Raw genomic sequence first — 23,911 nt, 5'->3', positions numbered from 1 at the left:
AACTTCCATTTCAAATTTTTATATTATTTAAAACACTTTAATACTTCAGTGACTGTCAATACTCAATAGACTAAATTTTGTTCACTAAAATAATAGCATAAACGCATGAAAATGTCTACACAGGTCACTGTGATCTCTCCATAGGGAATTTCCAGTAATAAAAATGTATTTTACTCTATATTATACCACAAGTTATATTGTATTTAATATAATAATATAGAGAAGAAGATTTGTATTTTTAAGGAGTTTTATATAGGCAATTTTCTGTGCGTATACTGTTTACATGCTGGTCGTATAAATAATATTATGTAAATTTGTAATGAAGGTAATTTCTCCTTTTATTAAATTTAAATTGTTTATAATATCCAAAAATATATTATAATGTACATATTACATAATAATTATAAAATTGCAACAAAATAACTAAAATGATTATTCTCGGTTTTAAAATGTAGTTTTCAAAAATTGTAAATTGTTCTTTTTTTCTGTTGGTCTTTTTTCCGGAATTCGTGCGCATTAATTTTGCCGATGTAACATAAAAATATGCACTGGTGCATGATAGAAGTAATCACTTAAGGAAAAAATGTTCCATCGGCAAAATTAATGCGCACTGAGTGGATTTTTTTATGTTTCACCTCAATGCACTATGCCAGTTTTTTGCACTTAGTGCAGTGATAGTTGCACGAGCTCTTGGAGGCTAGAGCACAGTTATATATAATAAATTATTATATATTATATATATTCTGTGGGCTATAGCTCGTGTGCCTTATCAGTTATCAATATCATGATAAGTACCACAGTACATTGGTCTATGATAGTTGTACCCAATCGGAGTTGTACCCATCAAATATTTTTTCGATCACGATTTTAGAATATAATATACTTATAAATTATTCATAGACCTTATACTTAGTTTAAGGTCTATGAAATTAGGTATCTTAAATCGTGTTGTATATGGAGTCGGATATCTAGTTATTTTGTATATCTGTCAGTATCACCAGGCCATTCATGACAACGCTACATAAAATAAATGTATGGTACAATAATTTTAATTTTTCAAAGGTACACACTGCAAAACCCGGCTCTTTCCGCTTCAACATTGCAATAGATTACAGAATGCCGCCTCTATATTACCATAGAACAATATTACCTTATGGAGTACGGAACAGCCACACTACCACAGGGCACAGCATATGAGTGACATACTGACTCATATACATAATATTACATACATTAAAAAATAATAATATATCATACGTACCTAGTACTCAATAGGTACTAATAGGTCATACCTATAGGTCATTATAATATTATATTTATCTATGCTATAGGTACTTCATATGTTTTTATAATATATCTGTGCGAACAACACTACCCAACGAAGGAAACGTTATGCGCGGTCCATTATGTTTTAATATTATGTACATATTCCGGTGTGGATATCGGTTGTCCGCGGTCTGCCCGTCATCGGGTCGAGCAGTTCACACTGTCAAATTCCAGCAGCGACGCACTCGACCCCACCAGGACCAGAATTTCCAACGATTGTGTGGGTCACGTCAGTGGTCCAATAACATCGAGCAGCAATTGAAGGTAGTGTCGGACAACCGCTGTTTCGGCGGACAGCAAAAGGTCTACGAACACTACAGGTCGGTGGTAACTCGCAATGCTGCACTGGCGTCATTTGAGGTGGTCAAGGTGGGCATTTGCCCCTGTGGCCCCGTCTGATTTTAAAAGCAGCTCAATGGGCTAGTTGTTGGTGAAAAAGTTGCCAATTATCAATAATCCGTATATTTTTCATAGGAGTTATCAAAATCTAAAAACTGAAATTTGCTATAGCGGAAAATAGAAATAACAAATATAGATATTTTTATACTTATGGAAAACAGAATTGTCGATTTTGGCAGAAAAGTGTATCATCCTTAGGTAAATTCTACATGAATATGCTGATTCCTGTTTCCCCCAAATTCGAAAAGTGTACCTTTTTTTCCACTTTGAGTGTAACTTCCCCCTTTCCACCAATACTTGTTACCATAAATTAATGAGATATTGACCACTTTTTCACTAAAACAATTTTTTTACCATTTAAAGTTATTATACAATAAGTTTATTTAAAATACTATAAAATATTGAAAAACAATATAACAATATATATTACATTTTAATAAAATCATTTGTATAGCAAATTGCTATTATCAATGATGATAGAACTGAGTACCGGTACTGAGGTCTTGAATTGGTCGTGTACCACGTACGTATCAATATAAAGGGAAATTACCGAATAATAACAGCTTAAACCAGAGGTATTTAAACTTAGTAAGTTCAGGTTTGTTAACATGTTAGTTTTAACAAATATTTAAAGCCAAAAACTTGGGTCATTGATTTTGAAGTTTCAATTCATCTAAATGCAAGAGAAAGATTTCATTATTTAACTATTGTTGGATGTCATTTTTATTTTAGTCATGGTGTGAACTTTTACCTTTTTCAATTTTCAATTATAAAGACATAACTATAGGTATTTCAGTATTTGTAATTTTATTCATAACATAATATAGTAATATACCTTTTTTTTTTAAATGTGTTAATAGGTGAAGAAAAATTCAAACAGTAGGCCTTGTAATCGATTACACAAATAAATAATCTAAGATAGAAAAATGGCTTGAACAATAGTTTTGGTCTTACATTTCTGGATCCAAATGAAGTCAAATTATACTTGAAATAAGATTTTTAAAATGGCAAAACATATGATGAACGAATTTCAAAGCTTGTCAATTTTTTAGAAAATATTATGTCCATGAAAAATGATCCAGTATTTTTGCCCAGTCTTGAGCTAAGAGAGAAGGGACATTGGAGAAAACAACAAATACCTAACTGTGAGTCTTTTCATGTAAAATTTGGTGATTTGTCTACTTCGACCCATCCCAATATTGCGATTTTCATTAAAAATGTATTAGCTAGTCGGATTCTTATTCACAATTGAACTCTGTTAATAGTAAATGATAATGACTAATGACTCGTGTCGCCAAAATATTCAGAATGAGGTTTTTACAGAAATAAAAGTTGGAATATTCAAGAAAAACTATAAAGCTTTTTTCTATGAGATTTTTGTAGGTATATAAATGGTTACTATAGGATACATTTTATCATATAATAATAGTAGCAAATTAGTAGAAATTATTTTTTTTCTATGTAAATGGTTACCATAGGTTACATTTAAATACATTATAATTGATTGGATATAATAATTTTGATATTATTTAGGCACAGTATTTTTAAACCATGTTGGTTTATCCGTTGTAATAGACTCAAAAACTACTGGACTGTTTGCAGTAAAAGTTCTACCTATAAGTACTTCCTTGAGAATTAAAGAGTGTTTAGTTTTTCAATCCTTATACCATAAAATATTTATATAAAAACAAATTTTTGGTAAGAGAAACACTGGTAACACAGCTATTATTTAATATATTATTTCAAGGGATGTATGTGGTGTAGGTACCTTATTGATCGGTGTAATAGTTTTGTGGTATAAATAGATGTGAAGGTAATTCTTTATTCTGTCCATCCATCTCTTCTTCGGTTTTCCTCTCCCTCCTCTCTTTTCTTCTACATTAATTTCCATTACCATTCGCACAATTTTTGAGTAATTTGAAATTTCCCTCTTAACTTGACAAAACCATTTTAACCTATATTCTTCCTGATTTTGTGTATAATTGGTGTGATTCCTATACCTTCCCCTAATGAATTTCGTTCTTATTAATTATTATATCCTGTATAGCCACCCTACACATCCATTTTAGTTTTCTCATTTCTGCTACACTCACCCTCTGTTCTGGTTTATTGCACACTTCACACATTCAGATTCAAACAACATTACTGACATCAGAACCATTTGCTATAATCTACCTTTTAATCTTAACGGGATCTTCTCATCTTCAGACAGAATACCTGACGTTTCTCTCTTCTTCAATTATATATAAACCTATTTTTGACATCATTCTAAAATCCACTATATTTTTGTCCTGCCAATTATAAGGCCTTAAACCCTTTAACTTCACACACTAAGGGCCAGTATTACCATCTCCCGTTAAATTTAACCGACCCCTAACCGGCCAAATTCAAGCCAGTAATAAAATCTGTTATCCGCCAGTTAAGTGTAGTCGAAGCATACCGATGATTGTAATACTGGCCCTAAATCATCTTCATCACATGCCTTGTATTGCTTTGTACATCATACACAATTACCTCAGTGTTACTCATACTAATTCTTAGTACCTTTTTGATTTATTATCAATGTTACTTTAAAATAGAAACAATGTTATTAATTATTGTTTATAAGTTGTTTTTTAGTTATAACTTATTTTATTAAATATAATGCGCTTTTATTATTTTTAGTGCAGTGTTGAATTTCCAAATGAGATTTGCTGTGTATGTACCAGAAAATTTGGAAAGACCTGCTCCAGTCTTATATCATTTGGGTGGTATGTTATGTTCCGAACAAACATTTATACAGAAGTCAGGGTTTCAACGATGGGCAGCACATTATGGAATAATCGTAGTGTCACCAGATGTCTGCCCTAGTAAGGATATCTAATTTATTTTGTAATAACTAATAATAAACATTTGTCACAAACATTGACTTGTGTTTTCAGGGGTTAATTTAGGTGTTGATAATAATACAATTGAAGCTAATGGCGAGTCATATTATGTAAATGCCGTGAAAAAACCATGGAGCAAAAATTTCCAAATGTATTCATATGTTAACGAAGAGCTACCTAGTATTATTCAGGAGAATTTTAATGTCAATAAAGACAAGCAGTCAATCATGGGTCACAGGTATATTTTTTAATACTAAATAAATAATTTATGTTTATATGTATTATGTATTATAATAAAAAAGGAAGTTATACATATATTATTATTAATAATATAACTTAACTTGTTTAAAGTGACTTAAAATCAAGACGATTAAGATCAGGTTATTTTAAACATAATTTGGATATTTATAATAATATATTATAATAAATTATACCTATTTATCAGTAATCAATATTAGTACATATTATATTTTATATTTTATAATTCATAGATTTATATACAATAATTTTATGTACCTACTCCACTGTATTAATTCAATAAATAATAATATTTTAGTATGGGAGGTCATGGTGCATTAATAAGCGCACTTAAAAATCCTGGCAAGTTTCGTTCAGTTTCAGCTTTAGCTCCGGTTTGTAATCCATCTCAATCACCCGGTATACAAGTTATACTTAAGTGTTATTTTGGAGATGATTTAAAAACAATGGAGAAATGGGATTCTACCTGCTTAGTAGCTGATTATAAAGGACCAGAGTTAAATATTCTCATACATCAAGTATAGTTAAATAAATATTATATTAAAAATGTCTACATTCATTTTTTAAACGATATTATTGGCATACTATAATGTACGATTAATTTGAATATTGACTTTTATAGGGATATAATGATGTTCATAAAGATGATTTAGGATTGGAAAATTTTATAAGCGCTTGTAAAAAGGCAGGGATTGCAGCTTCAATAAATATAGAAGAAGGATATGACCATGGTTTTTATTTCATTTCAACTTTTATAGAACAGCATTATCATCACCATGCTAAATTTTTATGTGACTCTTAATAATTTATTAAATTGTATGTATTTTTAAGTATTATTTAATTTATAAGTGGTATGTTAAAACTTATATGTTACCAAAAAAACCTTACCAAACTTAATTTTAATTTGCATAATTAGAAAATTCATGGAAAATAGATTATCATATTTAAAAACACGATTGAGCAGAAATCTATAAAAACTATATAAGCTGATATTTTTTCAAAACTATGCCACCAAGGATAACTTCAAAAGTTTTTACAATTGTCTTATGCCAGTGGTTTTTACTTACACCTAAGCATAGTTATAGAAACTTAAGAATACTGAAAAATTATTTTTGCAAAGTGGTATAATGGGTAAATTTGTACATAATTCTGTTATGTTTATATGTAATATATAATTTTTAAATCTGATTTAAATTTAAAATAATGTCTTAATTGCTTATGATATAATTGACAGTATGATACAAATTAATGAATATACAATCTGATATCAGATATACTATATTCTTTATATTATTAAAGAAAATAATTTAGCAATTTAAGTAATTAGGATTATTACAAATTTACAAACTATGTTTTTGTAGTTTGCACCTGTATTGTATTAAATTAAAGAATGCTGGAGTCAGTTTTTTTTTAAATTTGTTGATATTAGATTAGTACAGTATAATTTAAAAGAAAAAATAGACCAATAAATTAATATAATATGTATTTATTTATTGCAATGTTCACTTAGATGATAAAATCATGAATTTGATTGACATTGTGAAGGCAACATACAATGACCTAATAATGCAGATATCACTGGCTGGCTTCTATCTGTCCCCAATTTCTTCGAAAGCCATCCTAAAGCAACACTGAAAACAAACATTTTTTAATTACTATTCATTACCTATATACCACAAACACCAATGAAGCTTATATTTTAATACTTAATTTCAACTCACTTCCAAACGGGCAATAATTTAGAACTGAAGTTTATACCGGTTTTTACTAGTCTTTTGGATCTTTGGCACAATGTTTTGACTTCTTCACAATTCACAGATGTCCCGTCCACATTTGCCATCATATTGTCCAGCGTCGATACTATGGTCCACGACAACTCGTTTATTTCCAAAATTATGGGGTTATTATGGTTATTATGTCTTCTGACTCTAGACACAGTGGCGCCGTGATGTAATGGCGATGAGTTTAGCGTTAGTGTTGCTCCTGATTGTACCTGAAATAACAACAAGAAATTCTCACGGGGGCTTGTCGAATGCTTATATTATCATGACGTATATTACGTTTTGCAGTATTATATAATTTATATTATTTGGGTTTCGTTTGCATGAAAAGCCTTTACGAACTTACCGCCATGGCGTCCATGACAAGATTCATGACAAATGTACCGAATCCCAAAAATGCAATGGCTGTTAAAGTAAGATCGTACATATCTGTTGCGGTAAGTCCTCGTATAAATAATGGTTCTCTATCAGAATTATGTACACCGTTATCCGATTGACTTAATGTTTCGATATCTCTGGTCGGAAGATTGTGACCTTTATTAAAATTATACACATGTTAAAATTAGGTACATTTAATTTGAAATGTTTACGTACTACGTGTACAATATGCATTATGCATTTATATAAAAATAATGAAGTACCTACCTATCTTTAGAAATGTAGATAGGTATAATATATATTGACACGATATGGAGTCTTTCTATAAAATTAATTTTAATATATTTTGCCGATTTTTAATGTGGATTGCGGATAACAATATAATATTATTAACTTGAAATAGTGTCAGTAATTGCCGATTGGGTTGCAAAGGACTAAAAAAAATATATGGCAGAAATACGAAAAGATAATCTTAGAAATTTTTGTCATATTTTTAACAACTTACAATTACCTATCACTTTTCATTAAAAAAGTGATTGCTTTTTTTTATTTATATATATATATATTAGTTATTAGTTGTTAAAGAAAACGATAGTCTACATTTTATTATTTGTACAAAACAAAACTATCTATCTACATATTATTCACTATTTGTATTGTTTTTCTTGATTTATTTCGTTTGTCTTATTATTATCTAATCATCATATTTTAAATATCCGTACTTATATTATATTATTATTCTATAGCTAATAAAGGTAAGCTAGAAAGACGATGTATTATAATTATAAATACCTATGCGGATGCTATCACTATGTTTAATATTTATTTAATGAAAAATTACGTTCACCAATTAAAAATCTAAAAAATAGGGAGGTAGTTATAATTTTAGCATATTTATGTCTATACTGGTGTATGTATAGGTTGATTACCTACTTTACTTATTAATCTAGTAATCTCAGATCAATTTTTAAACTTTTAACTATTTAAACTATTTTAAGTCAATACATGTATTGTACAGTGTACACTGATAGTAGGTATTCACCTGTATTTTTATTTGGCGGAATCAATCCAGGATGTGGATAATTTGATGGATGGTAATTTGAAGTAGGCATAAAAGGATGACCGTAAGAAGACGAAGGCGGTCCATATGATGACGGAGGTGGTCCATATGATGAGGGAAGTTGTTCATGTGATGTTGGTGGTGGTTGTCCATATGACGACTGCAATGATGGCATTCCATAATCAGACGGGTATGAAGGTTTTTCATTCGACAATGGCGGAGGTCCATAGTAAGTTGGAAGTGATGGTGGTTCATGTGATGATTGTGGGAAATATGGTTCGTGTGCTGACTGAGGTATTTTAGTAGATTGTGTAGGGTTGAAATCAGCAGGACCATGGTGCGGTTGATTTGGTCGTTTGTGCTCTTTTTCATTATCAATATCGTAGTGTATGGATTGACTTGGTGCGAAATCCACTGTGACTGTATCATTGGGACTAGCAAATGAATCTAAACCATGTGAAATATTGTATTTTCCTAATAATTAATTGATTTGTCATTGATAAAATAGATACCTTATTATTTAATATATTTTATTTTACTCGTTGAAGTAATAACAATCGTTTTAATTACCTATTCACTCTACAACTAACATTAGTCATTACTCATTACGTTATCATTTTATTTACGGTGTTTTACCTTCGTTTGAGTGATGAACTTCTTCCAAATCTTTTATGACGTCATCTACGTTCTTCATGGTATCGTAGTCATGTGTTCCTAAGCCTAAACAATAATATTATTATAAAATGTACCGTGTTACATTTTTAGAACGGTACCTATGTGTAATTACTTTCATTATTTTTATTGTTTAGTGTGAATCCAACGGGTTTTTCGTGCATTCTAACGTTTAAATCGTATTCGTCATACATTTTTTTCAATAATTTTGTTCTAAAAATTAACACGAAAGACATCTTAATCCATATTCTATTTTACTTATACAATAAATTATAGTTTATATTTTAAATGTACTTGATCAGCCATGCATTGTAAGCAGATGAGCCTTGATCGGTTTGCATTACAGACGTTTTACTCCTCACGTGACTGTCTTGAGACATCGATCGGCCCTCAGATGACGTACTGTCCGTAATATCTTGTAATATTTCTTCAACCACGTATTGCCGACAGAGATAGTCATTTATTTTTGCTCTAAAAGAATTTGTAGTACATTGATCGAATTTTATTGATAAATTAGATACCTATATATAGGTAGGTACCTACAAGGGTTTAAAATTAATGTCTGTTCATATTCATTTAGTTTTAAGCTAAAGTCTAAGTCAAACTATTATTAGATACAATTTGGTTTGAAACAAATGTGCTAATTTCACATTAAAAACAATTCAAAGTAAATTGATATTTTATTTTTCTTATTACAATAATATCATATGTTAACTATTATAATATGTTATATACTGCAATATTAGGTATTATGTGTTTATTGAATTCCTACATATTATAGTACATAGTACCTACCTACATAGTATTGGTTATAGTTTTGGTATGAAAATATTTTAAAATGAAATTTATACTACTTTAATACTAGAAAGCAAAGAACGAAGTATTTTTTAATATAAGTAGATAAGTAGTCGGTACCAAAAAATAATAATATAATTACAATAATATTTTTAATCTCATGTTTTTTTTCTTATTTTTTAAAATGTTCATTATACCTAATTTAAAAATATTTGGGTGTGGTGTTAACGGACACCTACTTCACTCAACCATCTTGATATCCTGTACCACGTCTCACTTTATATTTTTACACATATGTTTCACTGCATCAATTAATCAAATCAATTAATCAAATTTTCACAACTTTTCACAACTTTTTTTTTTTTAAATTAATATTTACTATTTAGTATATTGTTTTAAATTTATTGTACATAATAAATTAGTTGGGTACCTAATAAAACATTGCATTCAAAAATAATATACGTAAATTATTTTAAAGGAAATATATTGTGGTTAAATGCATGTTCAGCTAATTTTAGAGTATTTGTCGATGATTTTAGAGCATTTAAATCCGGGCCCTAGACTACGATTGCAATATATAATATAATATAATATAATATAGGAGTGTATATATTATTTGATTAGAAATTGCGATAGGTATATTATATAAAAAAACATACCTGTGGAAATTCATGGTTGTCAAGGCGTCATTTAAATCTCCCGCAATTATTATTGTGCTGTTACGAAGTTCGCCGGATTTTGAATTATTGACAATATCAGATAAGCCTAATCCTTCAAATACCAATGCTTCGGGGAATATGTCATCTGCGTGGCAGTGAGTTACTAATACGATGTACAGTATAAAGAACATATTTTTAACATCGACTGTCCAGTTTGAATGCATCTAAGACAATGTTAACACTCTACAGGTGTCTAACAACTGGAAAAATTAAACTACGTGCGTAAAATAATACGATTATAATAGGTAGTTTTCATAGTTATTTAGACCATCTAAATTAGAACGCATGTAACTACCTATATAACTATATAAGTATACTTAAATGTCAGAATGTCACACATAATGAGCTTTGAGAATATAATATACTACGATATACTTTGTATGTGATAATAATGATTGAGAACCTTTTTTTTATTAATTAGGTGTATATATGGATATTATACGTTTTTGATTTATTTGATAAATATATAATAATGCAATTTATTATTATGTCAGTATAGATATTTGTTTAAATATTATAAAACATATCTATAATTAATAATTCAACGATTAAAATGAATACAGTTCACATAGTAAGTAAGTATATAAATTGTAATTAATATGTATTGTTGTTTAAAAAAAAACGGCTTTTAAATTCAGGGATGGAAAACGTTTTTAATTTTTTCGTTTTCGTTTTTGTTTATTGATTTAAAAAAAATCGTTTATGTTTAACGTTTTTAAACGTTTTTGATTAATGTTTTTGAAAACGTTATTTTTCCATATTGTTTTTGATTAACGTTTTTAAAAACGTTATTTTCCAATTGTTTCCAAATAACGTTTTTGATAATATATTTTTTTTTATATTATATTCTTATAACTTATAACTTTTAAGTTATAATAGTAACACGCAATACAGAAATGCACTTAAAAGTTAAAAATTAAAATTAATTATTCTTAATATTTAAATTTAAAATCAAAATTATAATTTATATAAAAATTAGAAAATTCAAAATTTCTGATTTCAAATTAAAATATTTTTAAAGTTAAAGATTAAAAAGTAAAGACAAGTGAATTTTTTTTCAAAATTTGTTTTTTCGTGGTATAATTTTGGTATAATTTAATAATGTATAATACTATAATTTATTTTCGTATTTTGTTTTTTTCCGTTAAATTACGTTTTTTAAAAACGTTTTCCATCCCGGCTTTTAATTAAATAAACATTTGAATAAAATAATATAATTTATTTAACAATTGAGTAAATTTATGAGATTTAGTTAAGCTTTATAAATTCTGAATAGATAATTCTTAACTTAAATCATGTATAAAATAGTAGATATTTCATTCAAGATATCAGCAAAAAACGATTGTCAAATAATTAATTTTAATCCTGACAGTTTAAAATGTTGATGTTTAAAAAATTAGAGAAGTAATGTGTCAATAATCTTTTTTTAATGAAAGTTTTGAAAACTTATTCAATAAAATGTTAATAATATAATAATATATGTAATTTATCGTTGTCTTTAAGTCTAATATTTTAACAATATATGTAGGTGGTAGTAGGTATTGTAGTATTTTACGGGTTATACATTTAGAGAAATTAATTTCGTAAAGTAGGTACAATAATTATTAATAAACAACAATAGTTAGGTGCCTATGTGATATTTCGTTTAGATATGGATTTTTGATATACCATTAAAGTTATTATATAAATTTAAATTCATAGTGGTAGGTACATATTTAATTAAATAAAAATGATTAATTTGTTGATAATATTATTACATGTTATATGTTAATGAAGCAAAATATATAACGAGTGAGAAAATGGAATATGTTAACATATTTTCATGGGATTCTGATGTTCTTGGTTTTATAGGTCTAAATACACGATTTGCGAAGCGACTATCGAAGCACAAAACGCTAAAAACGATGCAGTGTAAACGACGGCCGAAGTCGTCCCGGATATGCTGACAATTGTTCCCATGCACATGGACAGAATGAACTGAGCCACGAATACCATGGAACTGACCACGGCTACATCCGTGCCCAAACCTCTGATTTGATCATCTGGTTCTTGACCACAGACATTGTCGGCAAACTTGAAAAATAATCAAACATCAAACTTGCAACGTCCCAGGTTTGAACACAACATAATCTTATACTAACCGTGTTGGTTGAGTGATAATGGGCGATAAGCAAGTACGGCATCGTGAACATCGTAGAGTACATTACACCGGCCGCCCAGGAGAAGAATATCACGCTGAATTTGTGTCGTGTGATGGCCATTAGAAACATACCTGTAGAATAAAACAGCAGACCTCCGACGTATACTCGTTTGGCCCTGTCCGACAAAAAAACATTAATGCTGTCAAAGAGTGGCGAGGCGAAAGTTCTTGGTTGAGGAGACATTGAAATAAAAATGGCATTAACACTGCGTCGTCGATAATTGAGGATCGAGGATATAATATTATTACTCTATGGGTAATACGAAAGTCGAAGATGGCTAGACGCGTATCATAACGTAGATAGTAAACCCAACTCACATTAAAATTCCCCCGGTACCCGTGCGCCCATAATATGGAGACGTTACATCGCAACGTCTCTTTGATATAATACCATTTATAGAATGACCCGCATCGCCAGCTCGTACGCACTGCCGTATCCCGCGCATCTAATCTATTTTAAGAATTCTATAACTGTACAACGAAAACCCAATTTTAACAAATATTAAAACATACATCATAATATTATCTATAACATAAATGACTTTCAAATTTGTTTCATATTTTCTTCTATGACGCTTCGCCACTGCTATCAAAACAATATAAATAACACGTTGTAGACACCACGTGGTCGTTTTAGTGCTTACCCAAATCGTTTTATGAGTCTTTCGATTACACTCGAATAACACGCACACGACAATGAGTACATTGCCATACCGACCGATCCAAATCGCACGCCTTGTTCGTAGAGAATTTTCTTTTCAGTTCCCATTAAAGCCTAAACATAAGTTTTAATTATATTTTCTGCAGTTTATGTACATGAACATGACCATTGTAGTATGGGCCGCGGTGATATTGAGTTATCAGTAAACCAATATGTGACTTGTACATTTTTTTCAAAACTATATAAACACACCGTGGGATCGCCTCCAAATACAGCTTCGCCCACATAATCCGTGAAGTATAACGAATAACAAACATGGGCCATCCAACAGAACAAATTTGTCAGGCACAATAACTTAATAGATTTGGGCATAACGACTATAGTCTTTAAGTAGTGGCTAAACGTTGCATGCTCCTATAAAATATGTCATCATGAAAAATAATATCATATATCATTGTTAAAAGTAACTAATAAAACAGTGGCTTAAAAACTACTATACTATATATTAAGCTCACAGGTATAAGACGTGGTTCGTTATTCTCGATTTCGTTTTCATTAACATCATCTTTTAAAGTACCGTATGACTTCGGTGCGTATTCAGTGAGTTTATTTTCTACATCAATATCCTATGACATTTTAATCATGATTTAATTCAGTTATTTTTTCTGTAGTTATTTATTTTGCTAACTTCATCAGCTGCAGTAATCAATATTCTTGTTTGATTTGACTGTAATAATTTTAATGGCATCTCTTTGAAACTGCTTATAGTATAAGTGACACAACCAATAAAAAGAAAAGTGACCAATGTAAACACTGCTCTTACGTGGCCGCCCATCAATTCTCCTAAATATTATGTATGAAATTTTCCAAGAATTAAAATATTAAGTGAAAAAAAAATGTTTTACCAAATTTCAACGAGTCCCAATCAATTCCACCTAAAAGATAACCGATACATCCTCCCAGACCGGCCATTATCGTAAACGTACTTAGACCTTTGGCGTGATCCTCTGTGCACATTTTATAATGTTTGAGTTATTTACTTAAAATCAATTTTTTTTATCCATAATTACCTGGTACGCAAATGTCTAAAAGATAAGCTCTTGCTGGGCTCTGACAAGCGTCTGCATCGAAATCTAACAGTACCGTACCTAGTACTGTGAAAAATATTGCCCAGAAATTATTTCCTGGCGCTAAATCACCTTCCACCCAATGTCCCAATAATTTTCCATTTGGCACCAATATTAGACCTATAAAAAATATTAAAATAATTATATTAATTTAGATATTATAGGTAGGTATAGGTATACCTATACGAGAAATGTTTTATTTAGCTTACCTAAAAATACCCCACAGGCTAGCATTATGAGAAATGGTCTGCGTCGTCCCAATGGAAGTTTACACCTGTCACTTAAAGATCCTAATATAGGCGTGACGAAAAATCCAATGCAAGGAGATACAGCCCATACAAGACTCATATGTTGATGGTCGACTCCAATGTTCAAAAGTGTTGGAGACACAAATGCTGTTTCAGCTGCATACGAAAATTCAATTCCCATCACAGCAGCGGATATGCGTACGAGTTCACTTCTAGTCTTTTTTTCTACAACACGTGTAACGGTTAAAATTATTTTAATATTATAAACTAAAAATGTTGAAGTATTTGTTTTGTGCCCCCCCCCCCCCCATATTATAATTATTAGTACTTTTCTCGTGATTATCAATGGATATTATTGGACTCACCTAAAAATGTGAGAATACTGTTCCATATCAACTTCAGGTGGACATTCATCTTCTTTTTGATTTTCTGGACGTTCGGCCAAACCTAATGACTGGAAGAGCTCCAAAAGTGTTCGAGGGCGTTTTTCCTTCCATCCTTCCCATTTATCTCTTAACAAATCCCTCCAGGTATGTAAAATACCAATTGGGCCTTGGTACTCGTGAAGTTTTTCCACCATGATAAATCACCACCAGAATTTTCTTTATTCTAATATAGAATACCTATAAATGAAAAGAAAAATGATCTTTAGCTATTTTTCATCAATTGAAATGGCTGGACCTAGAAGCATGAAAATATATCCATTCAATACTATCTTAAATACCCTTGTATGTACGATGTACCTATGGTCTGGTTAAATCGTTTACATTATTACATTCATGATTAAATGTAATAGGTATTGTATTATATTTAATATGAATTGTAAAATTGTAAAATTAAATTTAGTAAACAAATATAGACATTTTATAAAATATAATATTTATCTAGATCTATACTATCTCTGTATAATATATATAACAAGCCAAGCAAAAACATGTACGAGACCCTAAACAAAAATTTTGCCAAGCCGACACTGGACTGATTAGGTACGTATTTTAATGTGTTGTGATTTTAAATTGTGCATTTGTGTGCTTATCGTTTACCACTTATCAATATGTACACTTCGAATCACCTGCTGTAATAGGCCAATTATTAAACGTTGGACGAAGCTCAAATCATGGCAAGGATAAAGCCGTGTGGCGATGGTCGAAAAATGACTCGCTAATTATATTATTGTAATCGATCCCATCGGTTGTATGACACTTTCTGCCGCTAAGTTCAGATGCACGATACATACCTAATTTTCCCCGTAATAACCGATAAAGCTATTCTCACACCATGGAATTTTACTTTTTTTTTTCTCGTCCAGTGTTTACGAGGCCATTATAGGGAATGGATCATAGTTCATAGTATTATAATTTTTTTTTATTTCGACTTGTTTCATAAACATATATTATATACCATTCGCGGTTAAAATATAATATTTTATATTAGGTACTGCTAGAATTACGAACGCATTAAATTCAAAAGTTTTAATTGTATTTGAAACGAAACTTGTGTGATGGATTTTAAACCCGTGGAAACAACAGTTACTGCTGCCATGTACTAGTAGGTATTTTATTTTAAATTACGATTTATATTTTAATAGGACGTGCGTTATCAATTTACGACGCGCGTTCTATCATCGAGGAATTGAATTCTGATTATTATTTTCTCCATAGTTTATCGTATTGATTGATACAAATATTTAGATAAAATCGGCAATTGTTAACAGAATAGATAAATATAGGAGAGTCCGAGGTGTGAGTTTTTTTTGCAGTTGAATTAAAATTAGTTTTAACTAACGAATGTTACATAATATCTATTGGTAAGATATATCGGTATATGTATAAACATTACATCATTACATTATTAATTATAATAATATAATATATAGCAAAATTTAATATTTTAATATTTTACAGAAAATAAAACATTCATGATAACTATATAAAATTAATCTTTCATTGATTAAATAATATAATAGCAAATTCTTATTTATAATAGTATGTATTATTACTTTTTTAGAATTCGACGATTGCGTTGTTGACGTTGTATAGTATTGTCCAGTACAAATATATGGACTACACTATGAATTTTGCAAATTTCATGGAATATATTGAACTTTAGAGTTGCTGTTGTGTCAGTCAAGAGAGGTGAATTCTGTTCATTCTGTCTTCTACGATCACTGCAATGATATCATAAGAAAAGATTTTCTGTAATGGTCATTATTATTTTGTTAATACAATAATTAATGTAAACTTAATACTTTATTAAAATTATGATGTTTTTACTTTTTAGTACTTTAGTTTAGTAGGTAACTAATTATAATATAATTATAGATATTTAATATTTAGTAGGTTGTTCATTTAAGTTTTAACCACACAGTAATATAAATAATTTTTTAACTTTTCCCGATTACAGTAATAAATAATAGGTAATGAAGGAAATCCTACTGGTTACCTACTGGCTACTGGCTACTGCGTGCATAATATAAACGATTTATGACAATAATATTATATTTATTGAATAATAATGATTAGCAATATGAAAATACTATATACCTACTTGATATTTTATAGACATTCAAATCTTTACGGTATAAGATAAAATCATACTAAATGCTTTATGCTTCTAGTAGTTAGGTAATTAGTAAATAAATAATTGTGCAACATTATTGTCTTATCAGATATTACATAGTATGTGACTATGAAAACACGCGTTAAATAGTTTATTTAATCACGTTCACGTATAATAATATTATTGTTAGTAAAATGTTAAATTTTTAAACGGTTTGTACCCAATATGTTTATCATTTACTAAACCTTATTATTATTATTATTTATTTTACTAACGTTAATTTGTAGGCTGTAGCAGTTAAACATATCAATTTAGCATTTAGTATACCAATATTTATCAATATAATAACTAGACAATAAGATATGAAATCTTAAATAAATTAATGAAGACAAAATATTGATTATTGTAGCCACAGACTGAAGTGACTGAACAGATAGATTGAATTCAATGGTAAATTATGGTTATAGTGTTTAAATAATATAATAATATAGTATTACTATTTTCCTAATTATATAAATTAAGTTATATAACTGATGCGTAAGTCTTTAAACTATGTTTTAATTTTATCATATTTTAAAGTAATTAATTAATTAAAATACTAAAATAATGGTGCACAAATGTTGTGGCTATATTCTGAAATGTTCAGAGATAAATCAATAAAAATACCATAAAATAGTCTGAATAGGAAATTAAATTAAAAATTAGTTCTAAGCGTTCTAAGTAGGTAGTAGTTCTAAGTAGTGATATAGCAAACCTGTAAAAAATTACAATAAATCGTCCTATAAAAAAAATTAATTTTTATAACTGCGTGGGACGTGGGTACAATAATTTGTTGTAATAAAATGCATACCTTATTTTCTCTTACTGAATAAACGGCTTAATTTAAAAATAATTTATTTACACATTTCTGTTTAAGTTCCGACATAATATCGTCAAAAAACGGGAAGAGAGTAAAGGTGAATGCGCTTTGCTCAACGTTGGCGAATATACTAAAAGCGTGTAGCGTGATAATCCGAACACACACCCCCAACGAAGTTGTATTTTTTCTCCGCCGAGTCGCGGAGAATATTATTAAAAAAACAATAATAATTATGGAATTTGTTTTTAAACTTTCTAGTACAGTTTTACTTATTTACGTATTCACGATTATTAGGTTAAAATGAGGAATATGATTCACAAATCAATTGCACGAATATTTAATATTTTAGCATTTAAAAGAAGCAATTGCAATCTGAATGTGATCCCGAAACCACTCAAACTTTGTAAGCATGTTTAGTTTTAAATAATTATTTCATTATAGATTATACCTTTCGTAGTTGTAGGTAATGTATTTAAAAAAAAAAATTACAGTTATAAATTTAAAACAATTTTTTTAAAATAATTTTTCAATTGATTTTTATAGATACAACATTATTGACTGCCTTTTAAAACGCTAAAATAAATTGTTCGGATGTTATCGAAGCAATTATGTTTATTGCGAAGAATTTGTACTTACGCGGGCTCGGCTATTAAATCTAACGCAATTGTGATTACTTTGAGTGAGACAACCACCTGGGTACTTTTCAATTTTTCACGTTTTTATTTTTAAGTATTATACAAATCACGTGAACAAAATAATGAAATTAGTAAATAACACGGCACTTTGTTAATAAAAATGTATTATCATTTATCCTAGTTTACTTCTTATATTTTAATTTTTTTTTTTTTTTGATAAGTTGTATATATAGGTAACGATTAAGAGAGTATCGTACGACTTCGTATCAGCTGAAGAAGCCTTAAAACTCGGTCAAACGTAACTGTTTTAAATTGATTTTCACTTTAATATTAGTATTTCTTTCGAAGTCAGTGTTGTATAAATGTTCGATTTTGGGTCTATTGATACTCACATAACACGAATTGTACGTGCCTACCTAATTAATAATTACTAATGAAGTACCTACCTGCCTATATATATATAAATTATCATTATCACTATTTTTAATGATATTATTATATTTAAAATCCTATTAGAACTTTCTCACGTATCTATATAAATACAATAATAACTGGTAATTATTGATAATCTTTTATATTATTTAAATAAAAACAATTAGCAGTTAAGCACAATATACGACATAAAATAATGAATAGTGTAGAAAGATTTATATAGTTTCAACTGTTCTAAGTTTTAAACCCAAACGAATTGACTTGGGTGAATACTGAATAATAATGATAATTCAGATAAAACCCATGTTAAAATATAAAAACATAATTTTTAATTGTTTAGTTTAATTTGTATGTCTTAAATCAATTTATTTGGAATTAATTTGGTCAACTGGTATAATGTAAGGCAAGCAGCACTATAATGGCTTAGAAATATGAGTTATATTTCTGTGACCTACTCGTATGCAATGCACGGTCCTAATGATTTGATAAACAAAAAGTATTTATATTTATAGTAATATAAATTATCGAATACGGTAATGCAATCATCATAATTTATAATTCTATACACATTTATTAACGCGAACAAATTTTTATTTAAATATTTGTGTAAATATTATAATATTATTAACATACTAGCTGAATATTTCGGTTTCACCAATGTGCAGGTTTTTTTTTTGTGGCAAATCCTATATAGTATATACGATATATAGGTGTGTCTCGGTTTGAGTATATATCTCAGTTTTAGTGCATCTCAGTTCACGGATGAATCGGCGTCAGTGTACCTATTTTTGTAAAATAATAATTCGACCTCGATGGGCAACCGATAATCACGGATTGGATTTAGGCTATTTAGTACTTGGTACATTTTTCAAGGTAGTATCTCTAAAAATAATCTGTGATATTTTTGTGAAATTCAAATGAGTACTTTTTGAGCATATAAGTTACACACATACATTTGGTTTTAAGATATAGTTTATCTTTAATCGATGCCATAAGCGTGACAGTTTGATACATGCTTGTACCCAGGGGCGGCTACATGGGATTGGAGGGAGGAAGTCACAATTTTTAGAAAATGTCGATACTATCATATGATTATATTAATAGTTTAATAGATTTATATAATAAAATTAAAAAAAATAAATTCTTTTGGTACCTATATCTGAGAACTTAAATTATTTAATCAATTGTTTATAGTTCATAACATAATATACTTTTTTTAATTTATTTTTTTATTTATTTTTTTATTTTTATCAATGAATTATAAATATACAATTATAATCATAGTTTTGATTAATTTAACCTCTCTAAGCGACGCTTGTGGTGAGGTAAATGAGTTACAACATATAGTATATAATACAATACTAATTACTTAAAAATAATAATTAATACAATTAAAGTTACTTATTTGAAACTTACTTACTTACTAATTTGAAATATTTATTATATTCATTGTCACTATTATTTGAATCAATTATTTAATCATTATTTTTTTTTAGTTTATCAATCCGAAGATTGGGTCTTAACAAATTTTGTGAAAATTTTCACAGTAAATGTCTTCTCCATCTTTCTCTATCATTCGCCATATTTTTGAACTCCCTGTAGGAAGTGATCATTATTATGATTTATTAATTTCCATTAGGTACCTAATTGTAATAAATCATTGTGAATGAAATATTGTTTGAATTGTATGTGTAAATTGTTATAGTAAATTAGTAATTAGGTAATAACAAATAATAATAATAATGTCTATTTGTAAATTATTATTAGAACAATATATAGGTCATAGCCTCATAGGACATATTATATATTATTAATTATTATCTATGTATTGTTAAGAATTTATTTATTTTAGTTAAAAGTTTTAATTTTTGTATTAATTTACAATAAATTATACACATCCTTTAATTAAATCTATAAACAAATAATTTTCTTTAGGTTATTAATCATAACATATTACTCGATTGTATACATACATTGATTATACATAGTATAATATGTATAATCAATGATACATATTATGTATTTATCTATGTACCTATGTATAATAAACAATAATATACAAACTATTAAATTAAAATAATCCTTCCAAAGGTTTAGGAAAACAATCTATGTAATAAAGTATAAACTAATAACAAATGCATTTTTAATAAGTTTAAAAAAAAATTAATGAAATATTTAACGTGGTAGCCTAGAGTTTTTAAGAATACGTTTTATATTCTGAAAATATTTAATCTGTTATCCTTCACCAGTTTCACCTGACTTCTAATAATCTATCCTTTAACTACATCTTTAAAAAACTATAACAAATATTATAAGGCAGGTAATTGTTTAAATACTTAATGGAAATTATTATGTTGACTTTACATAAATATCTGTACGAATTACCTATTTCATAATTTTAAAAAACAATGAAAACAAACATATTTTTTTTAAATATTGAGTTCCAGTGAATTCCATTTATTATTAAATATAGAATATAATTAAATATATATATATATGTATATTATGATTAGGGCTCGTATTTCAATGCAAAATGCAACTTCTTTTTGGTGATCTTAGATAATGCTTTCCAAGCATAACATTTATTTCATGAAATAGATACTTGAACGGTGAAAGATGTATTTTGCAATTTGTTGCATGTTTTGATGTTTTTTTTATAAAATTTTTTGCGAATTTTTTAGCATGTTTCGGTCATTTTGTTAGTTTTATTGCATATTTGTACATTATACGACTTACTACTTTAGATTTAACTAATTTATTATATTACTTAAAGATAATTTATTACATTATTTGTCTTGATGTTTAATAGGTTTTTCTGATTTTTCTATACAAATTGTCAATCGTTCTTTGATACGTCTCCGCATTAATCGATCAATTAATTAAACCAATTTTCATCAAATGTTGGTTTTTATTTTTTAATAAATGATTAGAAATTATTTTTAATTTATTGTAAATTATAAATTAGACAGGCACCTAATAAAACATTGCATTAAAAAAATAACTTATATTTTATTGCAGTAAAATCCTTTTTTATGGACATTTTTAGCCGTTTTTTAGAGCATTTTTTGACGATTTTTAGAACATTTCAATTTTGGCCCGAATTATAATCCAATAGAGTATAATAATGTTTTAAAATTTTATTTTGTGCACAAATTCTGTACAGATACATACTCTATACACATGTTACATTATAAGTCTATTATAATTTATAATCTAACGCTGCAACTGGTATAGGTACTTATATAACTATATATAAGAGAACAATTTGTTTATTTACTGTCGTCACATTAAGTTTGATCGGTGAAACTTTAATTATTTGAAATTGATGAATTTATAAAGTATTACGTTTGTGAAAAAAAAAAGAATATTGGATTTTTTGTGTTGTTAAGAAGTCGTGTCGACGTCGTGTGTTTGTTGGAATAATAAAAATGTAAATAGATTATCAAAATACTGTACCGCCGTGGGGCGTAAAACACAAACGATTATTTTCTGTTATTACGGTGAAACGTCTCATTCCTACACAGTATACAATGTAATTGGATTTTATCGTCTTCTATGTTCTCCATTCAGACAGTAAATAAAAGCTTCCTATTGGAAGGGAACGTTTAAATCTCGCAATTGTTATCCTTTTTGATAATATTATGTTTTTATTCCCATTATAAATAGTATTGAACATATTATTATTCTCCCAATCACCAGAGGATTTGTTGTGCTATAATAATGAGTATGATGCAATTTCAGTGACAGTATACCTATATGGGTCTAGTTTTTGTTTTAAGATATTATATTATTCAATATATATGAACGTACTTTTTTAATGATGCCGTATTCTGCTCTTTTTTTAGGCGGTAAAAAATACGCAGTAAAAAGTTACATTTATAATAATAATAAAACAAAATATAGTAAATACTCTCATAAAAACGAGTACACTCATATAATAGTATACTGTTTTATCTATATATAAGATATTTTGCATAACAAATTAGGTAGGACGGTATCATCACAGTATTTTGATACGCATCCTCCGCTATTTACTTAGCCTTTATCGTAGTTCTCCACTTCTTATTGGCTGTCAGTCACATACATACATATATAACATGGAACAAAATCAACCAATGGGAAGTGGAGAACTACGATATAGGCCGGAGGTGAAGGAGATGCGTATCTATTGCACAAAACTAGTACAGCTGTGATGATACCTATCTAATTTGTAATGGTATTTTGGTAGCCGGTAGGCATAAGAAAAGTGTTTAATGATTAATGCCTACAGATATCCTGGAATATTGTAACTCAAAAGAATATGAAACGGGAATAGTACAAAATAATGGCAATAATTTATGTTATAAAATTCGATTTAATTGCATACTTACCTCAATATTTTACCATGACATAATTACACGTATTTTAAAATGATTAAATGTATTTGATAAGGCAAGTAATATTTTTTTTAAAAGTAAAAAATAAACAATATAGTATGTTACTACTTCAATTCTGGGACAGTCGGTGTTCTATTTGAATAATATTATAACAGTCAATTTTAGTTAATATAACTAGGATAATACAGACGAATAGTCCAAGTGCATAACAAATCGCCAAAATGTTTCCACTCCAGAGACCATCCAACACACGCACACGACACACCCTCGCACAATATTTTTTATTGTGTTTAGTGCTGAAATCAGCCGTAGGTATAAATTTCCTATGGGAGGGGTTTAAAGTATAGAAAGAGAGATTTGAAAATAAATTTCATCTAATGGAAGCTAAGTCCTCAATGGTGGTTTTGGTTGTGGGGGGCGGGGTTGGACCCCCTTTCCCATTAACCTACGCCTTTACCTGAAATATGACTTGATATCACTATGGACACATTTATTTTAACGTTATATTATAATACAGTACCTAACGCTGCTTATAAGACTCACGGATATAAGGTTCAGT

At 28.6% G+C, this 23,911-nt stretch overlaps 3 protein-coding genes and 1 long non-coding RNA gene across 10 annotated transcripts; 2 read left to right on the top strand and 2 right to left on the bottom strand.

Moving 5' to 3' along the window:
* Positions 1-1,139: 1,139 nt before the first annotated feature.
* Positions 1,140-5,781, top strand: LOC100163998 (S-formylglutathione hydrolase). Of its 5 annotated transcripts, none has more exons than XM_008184805.3 (6): positions 1,142-1,646; positions 2,586-2,870; positions 4,395-4,574; positions 4,647-4,830; positions 5,149-5,368; positions 5,473-5,781. In XM_008184805.3, exons 2-6 carry the CDS (start codon positions 2,786-2,788, stop codon positions 5,650-5,652), a joined length of 849 nt encoding a protein of 282 aa, XP_008183027.1. In that variant the 5' UTR covers positions 1,142-1,646; positions 2,586-2,785; the 3' UTR covers positions 5,653-5,781. The 5 variants fall into 5 exon arrangements, with proteins under 5 accessions (XP_001943189.2, XP_008183029.1, XP_008183027.1 ...); XM_008184804.3 differs by having other exon boundaries at positions 1,142-1,695; XM_008184806.3 differs by having other exon boundaries at positions 1,142-2,512.
* Positions 5,782-6,316: 535 nt separating this feature from the next.
* On the bottom strand, positions 6,317-10,695 carry LOC100575312. Its single transcript, XM_003244426.4, has 8 exons — positions 10,196-10,695; positions 9,036-9,212; positions 8,857-8,954; positions 8,706-8,789; positions 8,052-8,516; positions 6,978-7,165; positions 6,572-6,843; positions 6,317-6,481 (listed from the first exon to the last, which is right to left on the bottom strand). Exons 1-8 carry the CDS (start codon positions 10,417-10,419, stop codon positions 6,370-6,372), a joined length of 1,620 nt encoding a protein of 539 aa, XP_003244474.1. The 5' UTR covers positions 10,420-10,695; the 3' UTR covers positions 6,317-6,369.
* Positions 10,696-11,663: 968 nt separating this feature from the next.
* LOC100159903 (proton-associated sugar transporter A) lies at positions 11,664-16,609 on the bottom strand. 3 transcript variants are annotated; one of them, XM_016804318.2, is made up of 11 exons: positions 16,491-16,609; positions 14,857-15,114; positions 14,453-14,715; positions 14,187-14,363; positions 14,022-14,123; positions 13,805-13,959; positions 13,632-13,742; positions 13,369-13,530; positions 13,100-13,230; positions 12,397-12,571; positions 11,664-12,328 (listed from the first exon to the last, which is right to left on the bottom strand). In XM_016804318.2, exons 2-11 carry the CDS (start codon positions 15,069-15,071, stop codon positions 12,101-12,103), a joined length of 1,719 nt encoding a protein of 572 aa, XP_016659807.1. In that variant the 5' UTR covers positions 15,072-15,114; positions 16,491-16,609; the 3' UTR covers positions 11,664-12,100. The 3 variants fall into 3 exon arrangements, with proteins under 3 accessions (XP_016659807.1, XP_016659809.1, XP_016659808.1); XM_016804320.2 differs by lacking the exon at positions 16,491-16,609 and adding an exon at positions 15,564-15,888 and having other exon boundaries at positions 11,954-12,328; XM_016804319.1 differs by lacking the exon at positions 16,491-16,609 and adding an exon at positions 15,216-15,234 and having other exon boundaries at positions 11,954-12,328.
* LOC115033879 lies at positions 15,899-16,763 on the top strand. The gene is made up of 2 exons (XR_003839214.1): positions 15,899-16,039; positions 16,499-16,763. It is a non-coding gene; the product is annotated as an uncharacterized LOC115033879 (long non-coding RNA).
* Positions 16,764-23,911: the final 7,148 nt, after the last annotated feature.

The sequence above is a fragment of the Acyrthosiphon pisum genome, chromosome A1, assembly GCF_005508785.2.
Source record: "Acyrthosiphon pisum isolate AL4f chromosome A1, pea_aphid_22Mar2018_4r6ur, whole genome shotgun sequence".
NCBI lineage: Eukaryota > Metazoa > Arthropoda > Insecta > Hemiptera > Aphididae > Acyrthosiphon > Acyrthosiphon pisum.
The sequence above is the reverse complement of the archived record's forward strand: the minus strand, read 5'-3'. Positions and strand labels throughout refer to the sequence as shown.

Coding starts and splice junctions, on each gene's coding strand:
- LOC100163998 (XM_001943154.5), top strand. CDS start 1,393: ATGCGCGGTCCATTATGTTTTAATATTATGTACATATTCCGGTGTGGA. Junction 4,575..4,646: donor GTCACCAGATGTCTGCCCTA/GTAAGGATATCT, acceptor TTGTGTTTTCAG/GGGTTAATTTAGGTGTTGAT. Junction 4,831..5,148: donor CAGTCAATCATGGGTCACAG/GTATATTTTTTA, acceptor ATAATATTTTAG/TATGGGAGGTCATGGTGCAT.
- LOC100575312 (XM_003244426.4), bottom strand. CDS start 10,419: ATGCATTCAAACTGGACAGTCGATGTTAAAAATATGTTCTTTATACTG. Junction 8,955..9,035: donor TACAATGCATGGCTGATCAA/GTACATTTAAAA, acceptor GTTAATTTTTAG/AACAAAATTATTGAAAAAAA. Junction 6,482..6,571: donor AAATTATTGCCCGTTTGGAA/GTGAGTTGAAAT, acceptor GTTTGTTTTCAG/TGTTGCTTTAGGATGGCTTT.
- LOC100159903 (XM_016804318.2), bottom strand. CDS start 15,071: ATGGTGGAAAAACTTCACGAGTACCAAGGCCCAATTGGTATTTTACAT. Junction 14,364..14,452: donor AGCCTGTGGGGTATTTTTAG/GTAAGCTAAATA, acceptor TATTTTTTATAG/GTCTAATATTGGTGCCAAAT. Junction 12,572..13,099: donor AGACTCATAAAACGATTTGG/GTAAGCACTAAA, acceptor TTTGTCGGACAG/GGCCAAACGAGTATACGTCG.